General features: G+C 43.0%; 1 protein-coding gene across 5 annotated transcripts in view; it reads right to left on the bottom strand.

Annotated features, from left to right (window-relative positions):
* Positions 1-149: 149 nt before the first annotated feature.
* SMYD4 (SET and MYND domain containing 4) overlaps positions 150-25180 on the bottom strand; it is a 39806-nt gene continuing 14775 nt past the window's right edge. Inside the window, exons 3-11 of one of the 5 annotated variants that reach the window (XM_025280884.3) lie at positions 24393-24537; positions 19506-19595; positions 16964-18128; positions 6604-6786; positions 5902-6065; positions 4540-4672; positions 3591-3707; positions 3264-3405; positions 150-1993 (exon numbers count right to left, since the gene is read on the bottom strand). In XM_025280884.3, the coding sequence (XP_025136669.3) occupies positions 1840-1993; positions 3264-3405; positions 3591-3707; positions 4540-4672; positions 5902-6065; positions 6604-6786; positions 16964-18128; positions 19506-19595; positions 24393-24537 (2293 nt within the window). In that variant the 3' untranslated portion in view covers positions 150-1839. The remainder of the gene's footprint in view (positions 1994-3263; positions 3406-3590; positions 3708-4539; positions 4673-5901; positions 6066-6603; positions 6787-16963; positions 18129-19505; positions 19596-24392; positions 24538-25180) is intronic. The other 4 variants (XM_006079757.4, XM_044939462.2, XM_025280885.3 and 1 more) reach the window with 4 other exon arrangements.

Below are 25180 nucleotides of genomic sequence, written 5' to 3'. Positions count from 1 at the left end.
CTTTGGAAGTGTGGAGTCTTAGCCACTGGACCCTCAGGGAAGTCTTGGACTGTAGGTCTTAAATCAAGCACAGATAACCCTCTTGTCAAGCTAATGTCACCTGACAACACAGGTTAACATGCAGACAGATCAGGGAGGAAGCTTGTAACTTCAGGAAATAATTCTTTATTTTATAGAGCATTTAAAGAAAGCTTTTAGTTCACATAAGAATGAGGTCTGTGATGTAAAAATTCTACCCATATTCTTTTTAAGGAAGTGGACCTCTTTTACAAAGTACAGCGGAACCTTTTTTTCAGGAACTTGAAACGTGCCAAGTGTTTCAAGAACAGAACAACTACAGAAGCGGCCACAGGACTAAATTTTTCTTCTTGAAAGTCAGCTCTACCCAAACATCTCACTAGCCATGGCCTCTGCCACAGTGAATTAGCAGAAAGGAAGATAAACGAGATTCTGCCTGCCCTTCATTCAAAGGTTTGAGTGCAAACCATGTTCTGAACACTCAGCTTCTTGAAAAGCTATTGCCAGGCAGCGTCAAGGCCATTCAATTCCTGATTATAAATGCCAGGGCACTGGCATTATAAACCACCAGGCACTTCTTGGGCATGGTTGGGGTGGGCAAGCTCTCAAGGCAGTGTGAATTCTTTTCCACTAACTCATCTGAACCACTTGGTCCCCAGTGGTGACAGAGAACCCAGGGTTCAGATCCAGAGACTCTGGCCTCCTCACGGGGTTTAGACAGGGGTCCCCAACCTCCAGAATCTAATGCCTGATGATCTGAGGTGGAGCTGATGTAATAATAATAGAAATAAAGGGCACAACAGACATAATGTGCTTAAATCATCCCCAAACCATCCCCACCCCGCTCCTGGTCTGTGGATAAACTGTCTCCCATGAAACCAGTCCCTGATGCCAAAAATGTTGAGAGCAGTGCTATACAGCCAGGCAGACAACAGTTCTCCTTCCTATCTTGTCTCTTAGGTTTGAAACCACAAGCAGCCATGCCCACACCCTCAGCACCTTCTGAAGCTGTTTTTCCCCCTTTTCAGTACTTACATAGTCTGTATTTCATTTGCCTGCTTGGGGAGATAGGGGAAAAAAGCAATCTCTTTTCAGGTTTGCTAATAAACATAACTCAGAAAGGAGGTGTTATAAAGCCTTCGTTACAAGCTTGATCTTATTAGCATTTGGTCAGTGAGTCAGCCAAGAATATAGAGTGAAATCCAGAGAACGAGGACTGGAAAACTAGTAGAAAACACATTGAGAGTTGCCATCCTAGCCCAACAGTAAAATGGCCCCATATTTATTTCTCTATTCATGATTTATATGCTACCGGTTTAAACAAAGGATTTGAGGAAGCTAGATAACATAAATGAAACTCTCTCTCTAGAGGTAAGGAGCCTCACTGACTTCTGGCTTTATAACTATTTTTCAATTACAACACAACTATTAAGAGTTTAAGTTCCCACTGGAGTGGTACACAACACTTCATTATTGCTAGAAACCATAGGAATGTTCCAGTGAGGCCGACATCATCATTTAGAGAGGTGGCGTCTAGCCAAAACCCTAGGCTAACATCCAGATGCCTGCAGATCAGTTAAAATCCTTTTAAAGGGCTTAGGCTCTCCAGATACCAGTTTGAAGTCTTTTCTGGGAGATGGGAGTTTGTGCTGGAGAGTAGTTAACTACTTCAAAAAACATCCATCAAAATAGGTGAGCCTGTCTCTAACTGCGATGCTCAAGTCCTTCCCCATCTCGTACACCAGGCTTGTGACTGTCAGGCAGGTCCTGTATTTTAGGTGATAGCTCAGCAGCAACAGACCCTCTTTAACTCATCCCACCCTATTCCTTAGGTCCCACAGGGATGGGCAGCAAGTCCAATAAACAGGATTTCATCTTTTGTAGCTCCCGGATCTCGTCATTCCAAGGGCCATAATGTACCAACAGGACCTTCTCTGCCTTCTGTATTGTCTTCAGAGCTTCGGGTACTGCACATCTGAACCAAAAGGAGGTAAAGAGGAGTGAACCCATGTATTCAATCAGGCAAAGATTAGTGGAGGGCCTACTCACATCCTGTGAAGAATGCAGAGTAGATAACTTTTGTTTTCAAGAACCTTACAGTCTAGAAGGGCAGATAAGACTCACAAAACACAATGAAAGGCAGAGTCTGAAATGAAAGTTACAAAAAAAAGTACAAAGATTCCAGGATACTGAGAGACGTGCAGGTCTCAAAGCACTCAGCCGATATTTTTGTTGTTGTTCAGTTGCTAAGTCAAGTCCAAGTCTTTGTGACCACATGGTCCTATATTTACTCGAGGTTTACTCAGGAGTCTTTGTCTCAAGAGACACCAAGTTCGTCTGTGACCTGATTCTGCAGCTCTTTGCCCTCTCTCTGACCGAATGGGCTGCCTCTACGTCTTGGGTATCAGGCCCACCCACCACACAGTCCCAGGACCGAGTTTCAAACATTTCACCACACCAATGGCAGCTTCATCAAGGCTGGACGTATTCCATCCAGAAATACTGACAGTAGGGCCTCCTAATGGTCCCAGTTACAGAAGTGGATGAGGCCGTCAACTCACCTACCCTACTGTTCTTTCAACTTTTAAAGCTGGGTTTCTCAACCTTGACAATATTGACATCTGGGGGCCAGATAATTCTTAGCTGGGGGGTCGAGGTGCTGCCAGCCCGTGCACTGATGGATGTGTAACAGTATCTCTGGCCTCCACCCCGAGTCCTAACAATTAAAAACGTCTTCAGACATCACCAGACGTCCCCTGGGGAGCACGAAGACGCGTGCTTGATTACAACTGCTTTAAAAATAGGACCAGGAAGAAGGAAGAGGGCCTGGAGTGAGGGTGCTGAGAATGAGCGCCCGAGGGAGGGAGGGGACTGAGAAGAATGGCTAAGAGCTGCTATGACGGTGGGCATGGGGTGGGGGGAGCCTGAGACAACTTCTCCCTGGGAAACTCCCTTCAGAGCTAAGAGCTACCCCGTATCTCCCAGGAGGAAATTCTAAAGCAACAAATGTGTCAGCAGGACAGAAGGAAGGGATCATTCCTAAAGGGGAAATAAAGACGTTTCACTTTATTTTCATTCCAGGGGCCGCGTGACCTAATTTCCTAGAGAAACTGTTCGGCCCTCATCAGAGCCTCATCTCTTTTCTACAGAGCAGTGGGGTGCTGTGAGAGCAAAAAGGAACACACAGAAGAGCCTAGTATAAAATCAGTATGTGGCCTGGCGAAGTGCTAGGAAACAAGACTTACCCATTGAAGAAGACCTGGGCCAATTTGAAGAGCTCATGGCCCATCTCCACACTGGATGGCCCGTGGTGGACCTCCACCACTTGAAGACTCTTCTGCAGGTGGGCCGCTGACTTCTCCCAGTCCCCTGCAAAGAGAGGAAGATCTGGATCCGGTGAGAACCACAGTCATCTGTGGATGAACTTGTTTTGGGAAAGGAAAGCCGAATGGAAGGGAGAGCAGCCTCAGATGAAAGACTGAGAGACACCCAACCAGACAAGGCCAAGGTCACAACCGCACACACAAGGCAGGTTCATTCCTCGGAGCGGAAGATACAGACACAGGCCATACCTAAGGCAGCATAGGCCTGGGCCAAGGCGTCCTCGATTTCTCCCACCACGCTGTGTTCCGCAGACAGGAAGCTCTCGGCATCACTCTGACACCCCAGCAACAGCTGAATGGCTAGCTCTATCAATTCAAAGGAAAGTGGACTCGTTACAGACACAAATCCAGTCTTAGAAATGAGATTCCAGCCCTTAAATCCTCTATGGGTGGGCCTGAATGTGGAAATCCCACTTTGTCTCCCTGGGTTGTGATTAACCTGCAATGTTGGGTCCAATAAAGCTGCTCTCTTATGTTTTCTCTTTCAACAGCACAAGGTGCTGGGTGAGGCCTCCCCACATGTGCTCTGGGTTTCCAACTTCAGTTTGAAGTGGGATGGCTACATTCCATGTATGGTTGTTACTTCTCCTGACTCAGAAATCTAAGCAAAAAGGTCAACTTTCATAAAAAGTAGGGTAAATAAATTCCCCTGACGTCAAGCCCCAAGGCAGAGCTTTCCAGGATAATGAGGGGTTTTGTAACTCCCTTTCTGGAAAAAGCAGGATACTTAAACCCACTGGGCACATGCCCCACTGCTCTGTAGACGAGAGACAGGCTCTGGTGAGTGCAGAACAGTTTCTCTAGGAAATTAGGTCACGAGGCTCCAGAACTTAAATAAGTGACACTGAGCTTCCGGATATGCACAAAGATTACGGATGTCAGAGATAACCCGTTAGTCTTTAACTAACTCTCTGATGCCTAAGAGAACAACAGCTTAAATCAGTTGGCCCTTTTTCAAGGACATCATGCAAATTGAGCTGGTAAGGGTTTGGTCTCACTGGCCTACATAGCCATCTTGTGGCTGGCAGGGGGATAATTAAATTCAACGCTTCAATCTTCACTGAGTATCCTTGAGATCAAGGTGAACTCGGACTGAATGAGAAGGGGCTGGAGGACCGAAGCAGGGAGCCAGTCTCACCTAGTCTGCCGTTTCTGAGATGCTTCTGGGCCGCCCCCACCTGCCGCTGAAGGTCCTGTAGCCGGGAGACCAGGAGGTCTCTGCCGACTGATTCCATACAAGCTGGGCCGCTGCAGCTCAGAACATCATCTCCCTGCGGAAGTCAGTATTCTCTTTATTGACCAGAGTCAGCTAGCGACACTGCATGTATTTATCCTACAGCATCACTCCAGAACTTCTGACCCTGTGGGGGAAGGATACTCCTGCCGTAACATACAATGACCAAGGGGGACTGAATCTGGATTTGGTTTGATGGCAGCAACTTTAGCGGAAGCAGGAGCCAAGCCTTGTGGGAGATTTAGCTTCTGCAACCAAATTAAAACTGGTACAGACCACAGTCTCTTTCCATATTAGCGTTGTGTTGTGTGTTAGTCGCTCAGTCGTGTCTGGCTCTTTGCGACACCATGAACTGTAGCCCACCCGGCTTCTACAGTTCCTCTTACTTCTCTCTGGGGCTAGGACTTTGGATGACAGACATATTTCCAGGGGTTATGAAAAAGTCACAAGGAAACCAACAGGAAAAGGTGCTGGGTGAGGCCTCCCCACATTTGACGCTGGGCTTGTTGTGACTTCAGCTTTCCAATACAACCAGTTCCATGTTCTACCTACAGGTCCCCTAAGACATTAGCTGTTTTTCAGATGCCAGAATCCGTGGCTCCATTTGGCAAGAGCACTCTGATTTCTCCCGAGGGTCCTTTTTTACCCTTCCTCAGTCAGTACCTGGGAGCTGAGCGGGGAGCAGGCAGCTCTGATATGGCCCATCCCTCTGGCCCAAATGGTTGGAGGGAATCTCTGTGCCTCTGATTTCCCTCCAGCCACAGGTATTCGGTTGATGAAACGCAGTATGACTTTTGCCCAGATCTGTTAGAGTCTGTATGTTTTTATCCTTCTGGACTGGGAGGGTCTGAGGCTGGAGCTAAAGGCAGCCATCCGGCCACTGCAAGGAGGAAGTCTCTCTGAGATCAGGTTAAATAACAGAGAAAATAGAGCTGAGGGGGCAGAAAGAAAAACTGGGTCTTGGTGACACTTCCTGAGCTCCTGGACCACAGTGTATTTGAAGCACCCTTAACCTGGGACTTCCTCGTGATTTACTGGAGCAACCCTGACTTAGTTTAGGTGGGATTTTCTGCTCTTTGCAGGAGAGAGTATGAATCCCAACCCTTCCCTGTGTGTCCTGTAGGGGGTGATCAAGGTGTGGGGAACAGAGAGTATGGCTTTCAGCACCTCCAAGAGCCAAAGGCATCCTCCTAAAGATTTCAGGCCGTTCAGCTGGATAACTGATGTCCCAGAAAAGCCACGAGAAGAGAATGGAGAAAGATTCACCTGCAGGAGCGCTCTGCAATGGTGACAACGGAAGGCTCCCTGACCAGGCCCCGCCGAGGGTCTCTGCTTCTCACGTTCACAAGGTGGACAGTCGCAGTCAAAGAAATACTGAGACCTCAGCTTCTGGCGCCTCTCAGCAACGCCCATCCTGCTCTCGTGCGGTCCTACAGAAAGACCATGCTTGGCCAATATTGAAACCGAGAGAGCACCAAACACTGCTTAAGAGACTGCAGGGGACTTCCCTGGCGATTCAGTGGTTAAGACTCTGAGCTTCCACTGCAAGGGACAGCGGGCTGCCTCCCTGGTCAGGGAACTAAGATCCTGCACATCACAGTCAAAAAAAAAAAAAAAGACTTCAGCTTAGTGGAGGGTCTGGTAATCACACATCATGTGAGAAGTACCTTTTACTCAAACATGGGTGTAACTATAGAAACAGGCTTCATAGTCATGGGGACAGGAAGGAAAAGAAGCCAAGAAGTTGTTCCAGTCCATTTTCAGAATAGGATGCTTATAGGGATCAAGCCATGAGACACACCGTAGTGTAGACACAACAGGGCCTAGTGAGGAGCTCTGTGCCGCCTCCACCAGGAAACAGCCCTCCCTGGGCAGGTGAAGACACCTGCTTTGTGGCCTGCCCATGCGAGTTCACCCCGTCCTTTCCTGCTGGAGAAGGGTGGGCAGCAGGGGGGATGGATGGCTCACCATAGCAGTGCAAGATCTCTTGCCCACTTCGAATCAGCTGTGATGCCCGAATGGTGGCGATGGTGCCGATGAAGGACACGCTGGTGTTGGGGCTGCAGGAATGGTTCAGGAGGCTGACGACAGGGAAAAGGGCTGTGGCAAGGCGCACCCGCCGGGTGTCAGTAATGAGGCTCTCTTTAGATCCTGAAAGTGCAAGAGGAGAAAGGTGAAAAATGTGTCAGGACATTCATCCTGGCCTTGCCCTCCGTTCCAGCCCGATGAGCTGGGCGATCAGGCCTGAAGCCCGGCTGAGTCAGAGCTCCACAAGCTGGATCCGATATAAATCAGATGGAGCGTGACTCAGAGCTAACTCTGGTCCCCAGGAAGTAAAGCAAATGAGCACATGAAAAGTCCACCAGAATCCTGGAACCTAACCACTGTGTCTCAATTCCCCCAAAATAATCCAAAGATTAGAATTTGTAGAAAATAATAAAAAAGGAATTATCAGTAGGGAGCCTTCTAGACAAGACAGTTGCATAATGTTCATGACGACATGGAAACCAGAGCACCTGCTGAGGTTACTTCCTAAAGACTTTTATAGTCCAAGTGCTTTTGTTTAACTGGTCTTTGGGGGGTTAATAGAACAGGTAACCTAATCGCTATCTTAAACAGGCCTATCATCTATTTTTTAAACTAGTTATTTCTTACACTCACCTCTTTATTCTGCTCTTTGTCCCAATTTGATGGGATATCAATCAGTAGTAGTTCTCACTGAAAAAAATCTCTGGATCACTTTTTTTTTGGCTACACCTTGCTGCATGTGGAACTTCCCTGAGCAGGGATCAAGCTTGTGCCCCCTACACTGAAGTGTGGGGTCTTAACCACTGGACCACCAGGGAAGTCCTGGGCTATGTCTATTCCAGTTCCATATCCCAAGCAACCTCTTCTTTGAAACACAATCAGCAATTTAACCACGTCACTGAAAATTAGGAAGGAAGTGGTGGAAAAGAGCCGTGAGGCTATTTCTGCACCAAGGCTCAACCACTTATATTCATATGTGAATTCTTCTATTCTCCTGCAGGCCCACTTGCTCTTATTTTAGCCATAACTCTAATTGGCATAGCTATTCAGCTTCTCAGCCCAAAACAGTCCAGAAACAGAGAACTAATAAGATGCAGGATTTCTGACAACGGCCAAGGAGACGGTGACAGACTGGGAAGGAGGCAGAACTTATACAAGGATAATAGCCTTGGGGCAAACAAAAATACTAGCACCACCGAGTTTTACTACAACTGTACATCTGACTTAACCAGAGGCTCTCAGACTCACACCATGCTTGCACGGATTTTTGTGACAGCCATACATATCAGGAGGATGCACAGCACACACAACCTTGAGTGTACGAAAGGTTTCAACTGTGTTCCGCAGCCTTGGTGTAAGCACGAGCAGACTCTATGTCCAACAAAGCTGGTTGAAACAGGAAAGATACCGATACAGGAAAGGGAAATTTCAGTTTTCTGGAAAACTGATAAGCCATCACTTAATTGTGATATCACCATGTAAGCCAGGAGTTTCCATCTACCAACCACCAAATAATGAGGTGTAGGCACATATGAAATAAAGAAAATATAAACCATCAAGTGAAAATGTTCTAGAAAGGAAAACATTAGCTATAGGACTAATACTGTCTCTCTGCAGACAATTCTACTACCTGCTGCTGTCGAGAGCCAGAATTAGAACAAGTAAATAAAACTCACAGGGAATCCAAATGACTCCATTTTAGTCAACAGTTCTACACTGTATTGAAATCTTTCATTAGTCTGTCTCCTAAATGCATAACTGATTTTAGTATCCTTCACCCCGCCTTGTCCAAGGCCTACCTTCTGGTAAATGTGCTAATGAGCAGTGGAAATGCTAAAAGGTAAGGAGGCCGCAGGAAGGAGCAGCACAGGGCACAAACAGTTTGTAGTCTGAATAATCAGCCTCTGCATAATTAAAAGTTGACTTGCATTGCCAACTACTGATAACTGGCAATCTATATTAGAACAGCTGCTAAAATTTTCCCAGAAAAAAATTATCACAATGCCGTGAGTAATGCCAGCTTCGTGAATTATTTATGGATTATCCTCTGACAGAAGTAGGCCCAGCAACTGAGTGGGGTGAGTATTTTATGTCAGAGTTGAATCTCTAATTATCTCGACAAAATTAAGTATTGATTTTAAAGGTTATTCAATATTTTGCATTAGTCATCTATTAGCAGAGATCAGAGAAAGTGAGAATGTGTAGGTACCTTAAGCAAATCTGTTGACATTTTGTGTACAGAACAAACAAAAAACAAAAAAGAGGGACCGATTCTTTGTTTTATAGAAAGGGCACCTCACTAATATCCTTAGTACACTTAAAATGAGATTCAAGTAAAGAAAAAACATTCATTTATAATACTTTTGGAATATACCTCTCTTGGCAGATATTTTATGAAACTTCATAAAACTTATGGCAGATATTTATGAAATTTCCATGTAAAACAAGTCATCAAGGATCCCCACGCAAGGTAGATTCCCAGTGGTTGAAGAGTGAAAGGGCAGTGAATTGACCTGAACCTCTGCAGAACTTCATTAATCCCCTTTATGACCTGAACCCAGACACACCATGAATATGCCGGTTTCACCCAGACAGATCCGCACATACTGAGGTCTGGAGTTTCATCGGTGGCCAGTTCTATTCCTTCAAATAAGTGCCAAAGAGAGGTTCCTGAGGAACTGTGATTAAATAGGATTTATGCAAAGATAATAACATACATTTTTATAGGTTTTTGTCAAAATCTATCCAAGTTAACACTTTAATCCTTCTTCTGAGCTACTGATGAAACAGCTGCTAATGAAATTCAATGAGAACACTAAACTGGGAGGTGTTGGAACCCCAAAGAAATAATAAAAAGGAATGAAATAAGATTAGAAATATTAGCAGACGGAGACAAAATTAGATTGACTTCAAAAATGAAAGTGAACATTGCTGGTGGGTGTGTTAACTGGTACAACTTTCCTGGAGGGCAATTTTGCAGTATGTATCAAGTGCCTTAAAAAATGCTCTTATCATGTGAACTTTTTTTATTGTTTAAAGAAACGAAATTACAAAAGAAACACATGGGAGTCCGAAAAAATTTACAATCTGAAAATTACAGAGAAAATAACATCATTTATAATACTCTCAGTCAGCTACAAGGTTTTGGAGCACTATATAAGTTTTCTTTCTAGCCCTAAATATGGAATTTTTAACATAACTAGCAACATGAGAGACTTCACTTAGACTTTGCACTTTCATGCATTGGAGAAGGAAATGGCAACCCACTCCAGTGTTCTTGCCTGGAGAATCCCAGGGACAGCGGAGCCCAGTGGGCTGCCGTCTATAGGGTCGTACAGAGTCGGACACGACTGAAGCGACGCAGCAGCAGCAGCAACATGGTACACATAGTGATTTGTAAGTTACTTCTCTTCACTTAGTATGTCATGGCCATCTCTTTATACTCTAACCTGAGATGTATACTATAATTAAAAAAAAAAAAACAAACAAAGCAACTCTGCCAATCTGATAGAGAAAAAAATGGTATCTTGCTTAAATTACTAGAGAGAGGTTAGAAATGATCATCTTTATTACTACTTTGATAAAGTGCTTGCTTATGTATATATAAGATTTAACTTATCTACCATAAAATTCACCTATTTTAAGTGTAATTCAACAATTTTAAGGAAATTAATCTAAGTTGTGCAACCATTACTGCAATCCAGTTTTAGAACATTTCCATCACTATGTCTATTTGTAAAAGTTGATTTTAAGAGTTGCATAGTTGCTGGAAATGTTCTCATTTTGTCACTCACATTCTCATTTTTCTTTATGGGTTTTGGGGGGTGGGGAGTGTTAAATCAACAACTATTTCATTTCTTACAATGCTGTGTGCCAACAACTTTGCTTGAGCTCAGCTGAATATTTTTTCTGCTAGTCTTGCCTGGGATTACCTTTAGGATTACAACCATCTGCATGTGGTTTTTTGAGAGGCTAGCCCAGGCTTGTTCACAGGCCACATCATCATTTTAAGAATTAACAATCACAGCTGCAAGGTCTCTTAAGGCTTAGATTCATTAAGTCACATAACATCACTTCTACTGCACTCCACTGATCAAACTGAGGTTCAGCAGGGGAAACAGGCTCCACCTCTGGATGGGAGAAAAAGCAGTGTCAAGTTCAAACGGAGTAAACATATAGGGATGGGACCACAGAAATTGTGGTGTTTGCAAACAGCCTCCCCTAGAGGCCTGGAGATTCACCTAGTCCTCTCATTATCCATATCAGAGTACTGACCCCCACAGAGGTTGAGTAACCCGCCCAAGTTCATACTGAGAGTTAGTAGTTAAGAGTGAGAGAACAGGAACTCACTGTTCCCCATCCAGCACTTTCATTCCTTCAAGGGCCTCTTTCACCTACATCTGCTATCTTCTTTTCTGATTATAGTGTTTTTAAAATTTGGTATTTAAGTTAAATCTAGCTATCTTCTAATTACCGAAATTTGGTATTATACACTTTAGAAAGCTTCTCTGACCAGCCTAAAAGTATGTAAAAATCTACTTATCTTTCTCTAGGTATTTTATGGTTTAATTTTTAAATATTTAATTTTTTAACGACTTAAAGAAAGACTCTAATACTTTTGGGGGGCTACCATATCAGTACCATATTGCTTTTAATTATTGTAGCTCAATGCTGATAGGAAATCTAGTAGTACTAAGTCCCTTCAGTACTTTTTACAACAAAAAGGCTATTCTTACCCAGTTATTCAAGAAGAACTTTAGGACACTGTCAAAGTTTCAGAAAAATCCAATCGTGATTTCACTGGAAATGGCATTATACTGATTAGGTCAATGCAGGGAAATCGGCATTTTTACATTTTTTAGTCTTTCCTTCTCAGGACATGGCATGTGTCTGCATTTATCCAAGCCTTCTTTTATATCTTTCCAAATTAAAATATCCTTGCATTTCTGGAAGAGATTCTACTTGGTGATATATGATTGTTCCTTTAATAAGCTGCTGGATGTGACATAGCAGTGATTTTTTTTTTTTTCAGGGTTTCTGCATCTATATTCACAAGTGAGACTGGTCTATAGTTTTTATTCTGGGCTTTGTAAAACGAGTGGGAAAAGGTACTAGGTTGTACCCATGTCCTGGAACAGTTTATAATGTATAAAAATGATATAAAAGTATCATTATATTTTTAGATATTTTTACAATGTTTATATTGTATAAAAAAGATAAAAATATCTTTCTGTTCCTTGAAGGGTACTTTTTAAAAGGTAGCTAAATGTGTTCCTTAAAAGTTTTAAAGAACTCACATAGAAAAGAGTGGGTCTGGCTTGTTTTTATGGAAATATTTTGATAACTTTTTCAATTTCTTCCATAATCATTGGACTTTTGAAGCATTTTCCTCCCTCTGGAAATATTTAGGCAATTTCTATTTTTCTACAAAGTTGTCTACTTAGTATTTTCAAATTCAATAATCTAAAGTTGTACTAAATATTTGCTATAAACTTTAAAATAAATTTATATTCTTGGCTACACCCCTTCATTGTTTCTAATTTGGGGGCGTTTTCCCCTGCTGCTGCTGCTACTGCTAAGTCGCTTCAGTCGTGTCTGAATCTGTGCGACCCCATGGACGGCAGCCCACCAGGCTCCCCTGTCCCTGGGATTCTCCAGGCAAGAACACTGGAGTGGGCTGCCATTTCCTTCTCCAACGCATGACAGTGAAAAGTGAAAGTGAAGTTGCTCAGTCGTGTCCAACCCTCAGCGACCCCATGGACTGCAGCCATCCAGGCTCCTCCGTCCATGGGATTTTCCAGGCACGAACACTGGAGTGGGGTGCCACTGCCTTGGATTTCTTAATTAGATTTGCCAAACTTCCATCTCTATAAGGAACCTGTAGACTGTATAGCCTGTGTGCCAAATCCTGCCTGCTGCCTCTTCTTTGTACATATGTGGCCTAAGAATGGCTTTTGCATTTTTAAAAATCATTTACTTTTATTTTTGGCTGCCCTGGGTCTTCGTTGCTGTGCACGGGGCTTTCTCTAATTGCGGGGAGAGCAGGGGCGACTCCCCAGCTGCAGTGGGAGGGCTTCTCATTGCGGGCACTTCTCTTGCTGCGGTATGTGGGCTCCAGGGCGAGGGCTTCAGCAGTTGCGGCCCAGGGGCTTAGTTGCTCCTTGGCATGTGGAATCTTCCAGGACCAGAGATCGAACCCATGTCCCCTGCACTGGCAGGTGGATTCTTAACTAACCACTGGACCATCAGGGGAGTCTGGTGCTTACATTTTTAAGTGGTTCAAAAGAAATTCTCATGAAATGAAAAATTGTAAGGAATTCAACTTTCAGCATCCATAATAAATTTTTATTGGTGCCCAGCCAGGCACATTCATTTGTGTACTGTTTATCATCGCTTTCATGCTACAAGTGCGGCTGAGTGGCTGCAAAAGAGACCACATGGTCTGCAAAGCCCAGGCATTTACTACCTGGCCCTTTACAGAAAAAGTTGGCTAAACCCTGGTCTATAGGACACAAGCTTTGATGACTGTATCTCTGAATTCCCTGTTTTATTATGTTATCTTGGTTTCTATATCCTTATTTTTAATATATTTGATCAGAGGGGCATATTAAAGTTTCTTATAACCATGGAGTTTTTGCCAGTTTCTCCATGTATACTCAGTCACTTTTGTTTTACAGACACAATCTCTATGTTCCTGAGAGCTAAGCTTGATGATACATTTCAGAAAAGTCTCCTTTACAAAAATAAAGTGCCTCTTTGTTTTACTAGATATCTTACCTTGGCTTCTACTGTATTATATTAATACCCTGATTTGCCTGTGATTCCCGACATGTCTTGCCCAAACACTTCATGTTGTTTCAAGAGTCACCTGGAGGAGGGCATGGCAACCCACTCCAGTGTTCTTGCCTGGACAATCCCATGGACAGAGGAGCCTGGCAGGCTATAATCCATGGGGTCGCAAAGAGTCAGACACAACTGAGCAACTAGTACTTTTTGTAAACAGAATATAGTTGGATTTTAATCTTTTTGACCCATCCTAAAAGATTCATTTAATAGAGTTTAGTCCATTTATATTTACTGTTAAAGACTCATTTTTATAATTTTCCTACCTTTTGCTCTGTGAACTATTTTTTTGAATGTTTTTCATTTCCCTAGAATGAAGGGAAAGGTATACAACCAATTTTAAATTTACTAGAATAATGTTACCACAGTGCAAATACGTGTTTTTAATTTTTAAAATACAGATATGTTCAAAGAAAGCCATAGTCACCCATATTTCCACTTTCAGAATTCATCACTGCTAATTAAGATTTTGGTATTTTTACTTCTAGTGTTGTTTTTTACTAATGTATATACAGTTAAAACATAAGTAAGAATAAATCATGCATAAAATACTAGAACCTCATAGATGAAGACAAAGTCTCCTTTTCCGATCACTTCAGGTGACCAGTATTATGGTACGTATCTATTTTTCTAGTCCTTTTCAGCCACAGAAGATACAAGTGTTCCTGACTATACATATTCTTCCTACCAAAATTCATTCTGAACAACTTGTGAAAAATTTTACCCAAAACTTGCTGTGTAAATAAAAAACTGACTGCAATGCAATACCATGCACAGGGAACAAAAACATTTAGGCGATGATTCTCTGGCCATAAGGGGGAGGCCAATGAAGGAGGGTGGATGGAAAACACGTTCGTCCCCTGGCTTTGCCATCCTGCCTCAAGGACTCAGCCTGAGTTAGTGGTGGCCACTATTGTTTTTCGCAGACAACAGTTTCCATAGTTTTGCAAGCTACTGACATTTATATCTTTTCACGTATGTTCTACTTAGTACTTTAGAGGCAAGACATAATAGAATCAAGAGGTGGTAGTTTTCTGCTGTATAATCTGGAAGCTCTATATACTATTTTTTATATTCAGAAAAACAAAACAAAATGAAAACAGTATTTTTTAAAATGCCAGTGAATGTACCCGAGGGAAAACACAATTCTGGAGAAAACACTCAACAGATATATTTTAGAAGGTAGCAATGGCTCAAAGCAGCAGAAGGCCGAGAGGAAAGCGGAGGCTGGCTTGCAGTGTGAGTCTGCTGTATCATGGGGTGAGGCCAGTGTGAGTCTGCTGTATCATGGGGTGAGGCCAGTGTGATTCTGCTGTGTCATGGGGTGAGGCCAGTGTGATTCTGCTCTGTCATGGGTGAGGCCAGTGTGATTCTGCTGTGTCACGGGGTGAGGCCAGTGTGATTCTGCTGTGTCACGGGGTGAGGCCAGTGTGATTCTGCTGTATCATGGGGTGAGGCCAGTGTGAGTCTGCTGTGTCATGGGGTGAGGCCAGTGTGATTCTGCTGTGTCATGGGGTGAGGCCAGTGTGATTCTGCTGTGTCATGGGGTGAGGCCAGTGTGATTCTGCTGTGTCATGGGGTGAGGCCAGTGTGATTCTGCTGTGTCATGGGGTGAGGCCAGTGTGATTCTCCTGTGTCATGGGGTGAGGCCAGTGTGATTCTGCTCTGTCATGGGTGAGGCCAGTGTGATTCTGCTGTGTCACGGGGTGAGGCCAGTGTGATTCTGCTGTGTCACGGGGTGAGGCCAGTGTGATTCTGCTGTGTCACGGGGTGAGGCCAGTGTGATTCTGCTGTATCATGGGGTGAGGCCAGTGTGATTCTGCTGTATCATGGGGTGAGGCCAGTGTGAGTCTGCTGTGTCATGGGGTGAGGCCAGTGTGATTCTGCTGTGTCACGGGGTGAGGCCAGTGTGATTCTGCTGTATCATGGGGTGAGGCCAGTGTGATTCTGCTGTATCATGGGGTGAGGCCAGTGCTATTTTGGGATGTTTCCTGTGCTTCAGGATGGGGAATTGAGTCCTGCCCCAAAATATGTCCAATGAAATAACTAGACACTGTATAACTTGGCAGCTGAATTAAAATTAGGGATAAAAAATATAAACAAAAGGTTGACAGGATTCTACATTACCTCGTGTGAGACAATCAAAAGAGCTAAGCATATATAGTTCAGTGAAGCCACATTTAACATCTGCCTATAAATCCTAGGTGTAGATATGACCTCATTCCTCCCCTCCAGAGAGCTAATTAGGAAATTGAGAAAAGTATCCTGAGCTGACTGAATTGAAACACACTGTCTGCTAAAATGGAGATCAAACAACAGAAATGTTGGAAACACCATTTCTTTGCTAATAATAGTATCTGTTGTCAGTACAATCATATTAGAGGTGGCACTCAGGATGCTGGGCACAGGTAACCTCCCCATCTACCTTAACAGCCTCATCTCCAGGGTCTAGTTCAGGAAAACAGGGCCAGGCTAGTCTGTGGCTAGCAATGGCCCTGAGACCAAAGGCAGCCCAAACCCAGATAAGGTAATCCATGTTTGATTAGAAATAGTCATAGCCCACTATAGCAGTATTGCCTGAAAAGCTGTGCTGGGCCAGATTCCTCTCTTGGAAATTTAAAACAGAAGAATAGAGGGAAAAATCTGTTGGTTGAAAAGAGAAGAAACAAGAATATCTGTGTCACAGGAACAAGTTAAGATTCTGATACTTTAACTACAGACCCTGCTCCGTCTGCAGTCTTGTTTGTCGTGATTGTTTTGTCTAGACTGTTTGAGCTTTCCTTCACAATAAAAAATTAACAGTGTAGGATTTCCCTGGTGGTCCAGTGGTTAAGGATCTGCCTGCAGATGTAGGAGACATGTGTTTGATCTCTGATCCAAGAAGATTCCATATGCTCTGGGGCAATTAAGCCCGTGCACCACACCTACTGAGCCCTCGCGCCACAACTACTGAAGCCTATGCACCCTAGAGCCCATGCTCTGCAACAGGAGAAGCCACTATAACGAAAAGCCTCTGCCCCACAACTAGAGCAGCCTCTGCTCACTGCAACTAGAGAAAGCCTGTGCACAGCAATGAAGACCCAGCACAATCATAAATAAATAAAATTTAAAATAAAATTGCAGTTAAAATTAAAACAAATATTAACAGTGTAACAGAGTTTTTTTGGGGGGGGGGATAGGATTTTTAACTTTATTTTTAGAAATAAGCACATCAGCTTCACAACTCTGTAATGGTAGGTGAGATTAAACTACCCATTTTACAGATGAGAAAACTGAGGCAGAGTAGGATCAAAGTAATTTAAAGTCACAGAGCTTCTCGATGGCATAAGCATAAGATAACTGTGTCTTCCCTTAAGCCACTGATTTGACTACTGTTCTCCTTTGCAGTTCTTTCTCCACTGTAAATGTTAGCTCTATCAAGAATATTGTAAGGCAGAATAAAGAGGTTTCCTCTTACCTGTTTGCTGGATGGTCGTTATTGCCTGAGCATTACACTGCAGCTGTAACACGTGTCTCAGCATGGCCACTCCCCAAACACTCAGCTCTGCACACAACACAGGAGGCTCTGCAGCTTTCAGCTTAGTTGGTTTCAGATCTGTTGTGAAGGCCTGTAAACCAGCTGCTTCGAGCTGCCTGCACAGTGCAGAAACACTTAGAGCACAGAGGAATTTGTGCTCAGGGCTATGGTTTTCAGTATGGGGTAAAAGGTGGAAGATGGCATTATAATTCCTTTCATATTTCCCATTAATATCACATCCAGGAATTGGGGTCTGAACTGCTTTGTCCTTTTTGTCCCCCTCTCCTCCCAGGTCATATTTGAGTGTCTGTGCCGGATTCTTGCTTTCGGGTAAGCAGATGCCCTGGTTACTCATCTCACCACAGAGCTTCTTTGTGACTTTGCCAACATCCTCAAACCTAGCTAAAAGAGTTGACCTCAGAGCAACATGACAAAACACACCCAATGTGAGAAGCAGAGCCCCCAGAGAACACTCCACACTATGGTAGCGATCCCAGGCCTGCTGCATACACTCCTGGCTGCAATACTTGGCATAGCTGCATCCATCACAGGGAACTGGGGCCAGAGTGTGCCTCAGACATCGGTGACAGTGAAGGTCCCCATTGGTAACTTGGATGTCCCACTTGCTCTCCAGGCCATGAGGCCGCAGTGGCACTTCTCCTGGGTTAAGGACACTCACAAAAGCATCCTCCTTCACCAGAAGCTCTCCTGGGAGGATATCTTTTGTGGCAACCAGATAGCGGCCTTTTAAAGGGTCTGTATGTAAGCTGACAGAGGATGAGGCGCCGGGAATTTGTTCATTCTCTTCCCTTAGGTCCACACCCTCAAAAGTTTTGGTTAGAGCCTCTGGGAAGATTTCTGGGAGATTCTCCTTTTCTTGTACCTTCACTTTCACACGACAGAGGGTTCTCTGCAGAATCTGAAACTGGGAAGCTGAGAGAGTTGGCTTGGCAGCAAAGCTACTTTCAAGATCAGTGACGGTCTGGCTTGCCTCCTGTGGTCTCCCCAGGGTCACCAGACACTCTGCCTTACGCAACAGCAGCTTGGGTTGCAATCTTTCTGGATACCCATGCGTCTGTGCTCTGACGATGTCTTTAAGGCATGTCTAAAAACAGAAAGTAGATTCCCAAATGACCGTTCGTCCCCACTCTATAAAATATTCACTTGGAAGTCTTAACAAAAATCTACAAGTGAGTGAAGGATTATTAAAAATAGAGCAACTACTACAACCATGTGCTTATTTCTTTAAATCATATTGTACTGTGATCTTTTAGTTTAATGATTAGAAATACATACTGAAGGTATTATGTTTAACTGTCATTAACTATTTTTGATTCTAAGGAAAAAAGTTTTACAGGCAGAAGAGGCGTATTATGGCGATTAAGAGGGCATCCCATACAGACCCCGCCTCTTACTAGTTGTATGACCTTGGGCAAGTGAATCAGCTTCTCAGTGTTTAAGTCTCCACATCGGAAAAAATGGGGATAATAATACCTCACAGGGTAGAAGTAAAGACGAAAACAAGGTAATATACCTGGAGTGTTAAAAAGGTGCCTGGAACACAGTATGTGCTTAATATACGGGAATCATTATTGTAAGAAGTAATAATATAGGGAAGATATAAAGGGCTAAATGCTTCACAGGGTCTTCCCATCGCTGCCTTCAGCAGCCCCGGCTTTTCTTGCTGGGGGACTGGAGTTAGATTCTTGCTCTTCTCTTTTGGACCAAAGGGCTTAAGTGTGAACTTGTGATTACTCAAGATAGTTCTCTCCCCCACCCCCGCCACTTTTTTAGTTTTGGTTGTGCTGGGTTTTCGTAGCTGCTCAGGTTTTTCTCCAGTTGTGGAGTATAGGGGCTACTCTCTAGTTGCGGTGTGAGGCCTTCTCACTGAGGTGGCTTCTCTTGTTGCGGGGCACAAGCTCTAGGGCTCTCTGGCTTCAGCAGCTGTGGCTTCCGGGCTCTAGAGCATAAACTCAGTAGTTGTGGAGCACGCGGGATCTTCCCTGATCAGGGATCAAACCTGCATCTCCTGAGGTGGCAGACAGATTCTTTACCACTGAGCCACCCGGAAGCCCTACAGGGATATTCTTAAACCTGCTCATCTACTTATTAAAAAAAATAAATAACCCAAACAAATAAATAGTTTGCAAACACTTAGAACCTAAAGCATTATTAGCAGTAGCTGTGTGTATCACAATTGATCTTAACAACTGAGCACTGCTGCCCCACTGGAGAGAGGCCATGGCCCTGGGGAACGTGCACGTCTCTTTCCTGCCAACCGACACCACCCTACATAATAACCCGTGACAAGTGAAGTGAACGATGAGAAAGAACAAGTTCGGGACGATATCAATTTGCTTCTGGTTCAACCAGTTGCATAGGGCCCAATTTTAGTGTTCTGAGGTAGAAGCAAGGATGGTCTAGTCTCCCCGGGAATCCCCTGCAGATCCTCTCCAATCACACCAGGCATTCTGATACTCACTTCATACTGACCGAGGTGGAAGAGGGCTGCAGAGCGATTGGCGTAACACAGTGAAATGTCCATAGAGTTGGGCCCCGAATGCGATACTCCCTGAAGAACAATGAACCGGTTAAGGCACATGCATGGAAACTAGCATCTTCAGAGTTTTTTTTTTTTTTTTTTTTTTTTTTTCAGATAACAGGGGCTCTGCTACAAAGACTGTATATGATTGGCAAAGTTACTGGATCTCTTTGTGCTTCATCTGCTTCATTTTTAAGTACCTTAGAGCAGAGCTGAAAAGATTAGGTGAGGAAATAAATATGTGAAGCATTTTGAAGACAGCAGCTTCAGACACAGTGTTGGCCATAAGACAACACTCAAGGTAAACGAAAACTGAGGAGTATAACCTGGAACATAACAAAGTGTGAGGAGAGCAAATAGAAATTCACACAAGAAGAAACACTAATGATATGTGGGAAACAATTCATAGACAGAGAGTCAAATACATGAAAATGAAAGCAGACAAAGGCTGCTTTTTTCTACCACCAAACTGGCAAGGAATAATCATAAAGGTGGCGTCTCCAATCACTGGAAAAAAGATTGGGATTATTCAATGAAAGTACTGGGACAAGTAGCCACTGAGGAAAAATAAAGTTGGTTCTCAACAGATGATAAAACTTTCATTAGGATAAATTCCCAATGGATCAAAACCTTAATGTGAAAACTGAAACTGTAAGAGCACTAGAAGAAAGAAGAAACTATATGAATAGTCCAAAGTGATGCTGGAGTGAGAAATACCTTTCTAATTATGACACAAAACCCAGAAGTCATAAAAGGTTAATAAATGTGGTCACATAAAAATAAAAAATTTCTTTGGAGCAAAAACCAATAACAATATCAAAAGACAAACACTGAACTGGAAAAAAATATTTGCAACTCCTATTACAGGCAAAGGGCTCATTTCTTTATGAACAGTCCTACAGATCAATAAGATGACAAGCAATAATTTAGTAGGAAAATAAGCAAATGATAGGAACAATTCTTATGGGAAACAGAAACGGCCCTTAAACAAATGAAACATGCTCAACCTCATTCATAATCAGCAAAATGCAAATTAAAACTCTGCTGAGATGCTATTTTTTACTTATCAGATCGGCAAAGAGAAGTAAAATTGATAGGATACTCTGCGGGCAAAGGAATGAGATACACTTTTTCTACATTGCTAGTGGGAATGTAAACTAGCTGCACGACCACTGAGGCAACTCAGCAGTACATATATCTCTTAATATACACATGCTGAGGCTTTCCAGTTGGTTAGTGGTAAAGAATCCACCTGCTGATGCAGGGGACGCATGAGACACAGGTTTGATCCGTGGGTCGGGAAGATGCCCTGGAGCAGGAGATGGCACCCCACTCCAGTGCTCTTGCCTGGAAAATCCCATGGGCAGAGGAGACTAGCAGGCTACAGTCCATGGGGCCACAAAGGCTCAGACACGACTGAGCATATACACTATATTTATATATGTATCTGTATCTCCACTGACCCAGCAATTCCTCTCCTAGGGATTAATCCTACAGATATAATCTCTTATCCTACACATATATGCAAAATAACATACATGAAAGGCTTCTCATCACAGAATTGTTTGAAGTAACAAAAGATAGGAAACAAATATTGATCTAGAAGACACTAATAAATTAACATTACATCCATACAAAGGAACAGAAGTGCAAAAACTGCAGTGCTTAACAGTGTGTGTAGAATTTTATTTACATAAAAAGAGTGCATGTGTGCAGGGCTGGCAGATTACTTGTATTTATGTGTGTTTGGTGAGGTACCTCTGGAAAAATACCTTTTAACAGCATCAGTGCTACTCGCTTCTGGAGATGGAAACCAGGTGGCTGGGGAACAGAGGAAGCAGACGGCACTGTATATTCTTGCACCTTTAAAATTCTAGCTATGTAAGTACATTTCCTATGCCAGAATAAATAGATAAAATAATGATAATAATACCATAATAATCAGTATTGCTTAGGATATAGAGAAATGAACATCCCATGTTCTGGTGGAAGGGGAGTAACTAGCTTTTTCCTGGAGAAAGATTTAGCATCAAGTGCCAAAGGCCTAAAAAAAAAAAAATCACATTGAACTGACCCAGCAATTGCCCTTCAAGGAATTTATCCTGAGGAAATAATCAGGTGTGTACAAATATTTACATAGAAAGATGCTCCTTGCAACTTTATGATACCAAACAATCTGCCAACATTAGGAGATGTTAAATCAAGTATAGTTCTCTGTAATGGAACACTAAGCCAGCCGTAAAAAATCATGTTCTAGCGGAAAATTTAATAACATGAGAAAACGGTCACAATAAATTCTTGAGGGGAAAAAAAGCAGGTTACAAAACACTAAGTACAGCATTATCACAATTCTGTACGAGAAAACCATATTTTCAGAGGAAAAAGAGGCTGGCTGGATGTAAGCAAAAATGTTAACAGTGCTTATCACTGGTTATGGGATTTTTTTCTTACTCTTTATGCTTCTCTGTATTTTCCAAGTAAACATATATTACATTTACAATCAGACAAAAACAACAAATAGTATTTCAAAAAAGAAAGAAAACAGCAACTCTATGGGAAAACGGCAAAGTACTATAATCACCAAAATACTAGCTTCATGAAAATAAGAAGGCTCATCTCCCTCTGCATTCAGAACAAATCTTAATTTTTCGTCTGATTTTACTTTTTTTAGTTTATTTTCCTTGAACAACTTCCCTGTGATCACATTTATGACACGCATGCATGCAACTGAAGAAAGATTAGCTCTGAAAAAGAACTATTAAGGCATTTATCAGTGATCATTACATCTAGTGGGTTTTAGTTCTTCGGCAATCACTAACACGTTATTCAGATAAATACTTTCTTGTAGCATCACAAAGCAGAGCTTTTATCAATTTTAGAAGATACTGCTGTTAGTCTGATAGCTGGAAAACTAATTCCAAACTTTAAGCATAGGTCTGTTTAAGATGCAGAGTAGGGGGTACCCACTTCAAAAGCACTGGCTTCCCTGATAGCTCAGTTGGTAAAGAATCTGCCTGCAATGCAAGAGACTCCGGTTCCATTCCTGGGTCGGAAAGATCCGCTGGAGAAGGGATAGGCTACCCACTCCAGTATTCTGGCTTGGAGAATTTCATGGACTGTATAGTCCATGGGGTCATAAAAACTTGGACATGACAGAGTGACTTTCACTTTCACTTAAATTGCACACTAACTCTTTCAATAGACAAGGTTCACAGACCTGATTCAAGGGGTTGATACATTCTTGCTTTAAACCCATATTTATCTCTAAAAAATTATGGAAGGAAGTCTCTCAGGAATCTTTTTCAAGTTCCTACTCTGGAGCCTTCTCATACTGTTCATGGGGTTCTCATGAACAGTAGATCACAATAAACTGGAAAATTCTTCAAGAGATGGGACTATCAGACCACCATACCTACCTCCTGAGAAATCTGTATGCAGGTCAAGAACCAACAGTTAGAACCAGACATGGAACAACAGACTGGTTCCAAATAGGGAAAGGAGTACGTCACCCTGCTTATTTAACTTATATGCAGAGTACATCATGCGAAATGCTGGACTAGATGAAGCACAAGCTGGAATCAAGACTGCCGGGAGAAATATCAATAACCTTAGATACACAGATGACACCACTCTTATGGCAGAAAGCAAAGAAGTACTAAAGAGCCTCTTGATGAAAGTGAAAGAGGAGAGTGAAAAGCTGGCTTAAAACTCAACATACAAAAAAAAGAAGGTCATGGCATTCGGTCCCATCATTTTATAGCAAATAGATGGGGAAGCAATGAAAACAATGAGAGACTATTTTTTGGGGCTCCAAAATCACTGCAGATGGTGACTGCAGCAGTGAAATTAAAAGACACTTGCCCCTTGGAAGAAAAGCTATGATCAACCTAGACAGCATATTAAAAATCAGAGACTTTGCCAACAAAGGTCTGTCTAGTCAAAGCTAAGATTTTTCCAGTAGTCATGTATGGATGGGAGAGTTGGACCATAAAGAAAGCTGAGCACTGAAGAATTGATGCTTTTGAACTGTGGTGTTGGAGAAGACTCTTGAGAATCCACTGGACTGTGAGGAGATCAAGCCAGTTGATCCTAAAGGAAATCAGTCCTGAATATTCATTGGAAGGACTGATGCTGAAGTGAAACTCCAATACATTGGCCACCTGATGCGAAGAACTGACTCCTTGGAAAAGACCCCGATGCTGGGTAAGATTGAAGGCAAGAGGAGAAGGGGACAATAGAGGATGAGATGGTTGGATGGTATCGCCGACTTGATGGACATGAGTTTGAGCAAGCTCTAGGAGTTGGTGATGGACAGGGAAGCCTGGCATGCTGCAGTCCATGGGGTCGCAAAGAGTCGGATATGACTGAGCAACTGAACTGAAATGAACCTTAATCTAAGTCACACTGGCTATAAGCTAACCTGGTGGTTAGCCCCCAAATCCAACTTCTCTCTAAACTGGGACTATCACACACTAACAGCCTCATCGGTTATTCAGACAAAAAAGGCACACAATTCAGTGAGAGCTGACAGACACGGGTGAGGGAGGCCAAGGCGTCCAGTAAGGCTTGCTACACTTGTGTCTGAGGGAATACGTGAAGAGAAGTTTCTTGGCGGAATTTAGGACATATAATACAAACTCTCCTTTGTTTCAGAATATGAACAGAAGCAGAGCTGTACCAGTTTTCTTTTTCAAATCCAATCCAGAATTAATAGACAAAGTTACTAGTGGCTATACCGCTTAGCAAGAATGGTTCTGTCTTTTGAAGAAATATGCACTGTTGAATGGTTGAGACAGCTCCTCCTGCTCGGCTGGGGGTGGGTCTTACCTTAGAGTACAGCACTGCGGCTCCCATATAATCCTTCGCCTGAAATTTTTGGTTTCCTTTTTCTCTGTAGAAAAGGGAAGCGTCGGGGTCCTTTCCAACAAGGTAACCTCCAGAAAGCCTTTTTAAAAACATCTCATCCTCAGGTCTTCATGAAGAAAGAAAAAAACAACAATGACAAAAAAAAAAAAAAAGCACAGACTTGTTATTTCAGGGAAAATGAGCCACTGCACCTGAAACAGGAGTGAGTGCCTATGAAACACTGGGACGCAAGAGGTTGGACGTGTTATGTAACGTGACTGGGGAAACCAGCTTTGGTCTCAGAGACAAAGGGACTAGAATTTCTATTTAGAGGACAGAATACAATTTATTTATTTATTTTGGGGCTGTGCTGGGTCTTCACTGTGGCTCATGGGCTCTAGAGCACGTAGGCTCAGTAAGCCCACATCACGTGGGATCTTTTAGTTCCCCCAGCAGGGACTGAACCTGAGTCCCCTATACTGGAAGACAGATTCTTAACCACTGGACTTCCAGGGAAGTCCTGTACACTTTTTATTCTATATCTCATAATTACTGGCCAATAAACCATTCCTTGGATTAATGCATTATACAGAAGTTTGGGTGTGGAGAATGACATAATACACAAGAGTCTATACTAAGACGTAGTCTCCACCTAAACTTTATTGAAAATACCTGGGTGAACAGCTGACAGAGGGGAGAGAGGGAGGAGGGGAGAGAGGGAGGAAGGGAGAGAGTGAGAAGAGGGAGGGGGAGAGAAGCCTGAAGAAGAG

This window comes from Bubalus bubalis, chromosome 3, assembly GCF_019923935.1.
Source record: "Bubalus bubalis isolate 160015118507 breed Murrah chromosome 3, NDDB_SH_1, whole genome shotgun sequence".
NCBI classification, from domain to species: Eukaryota; Metazoa; Chordata; class Mammalia; order Artiodactyla; family Bovidae; genus Bubalus; species Bubalus bubalis.
Note: the sequence above shows the minus strand (reverse complement) of the source record. Positions and strands in the feature narration are given on the sequence as shown.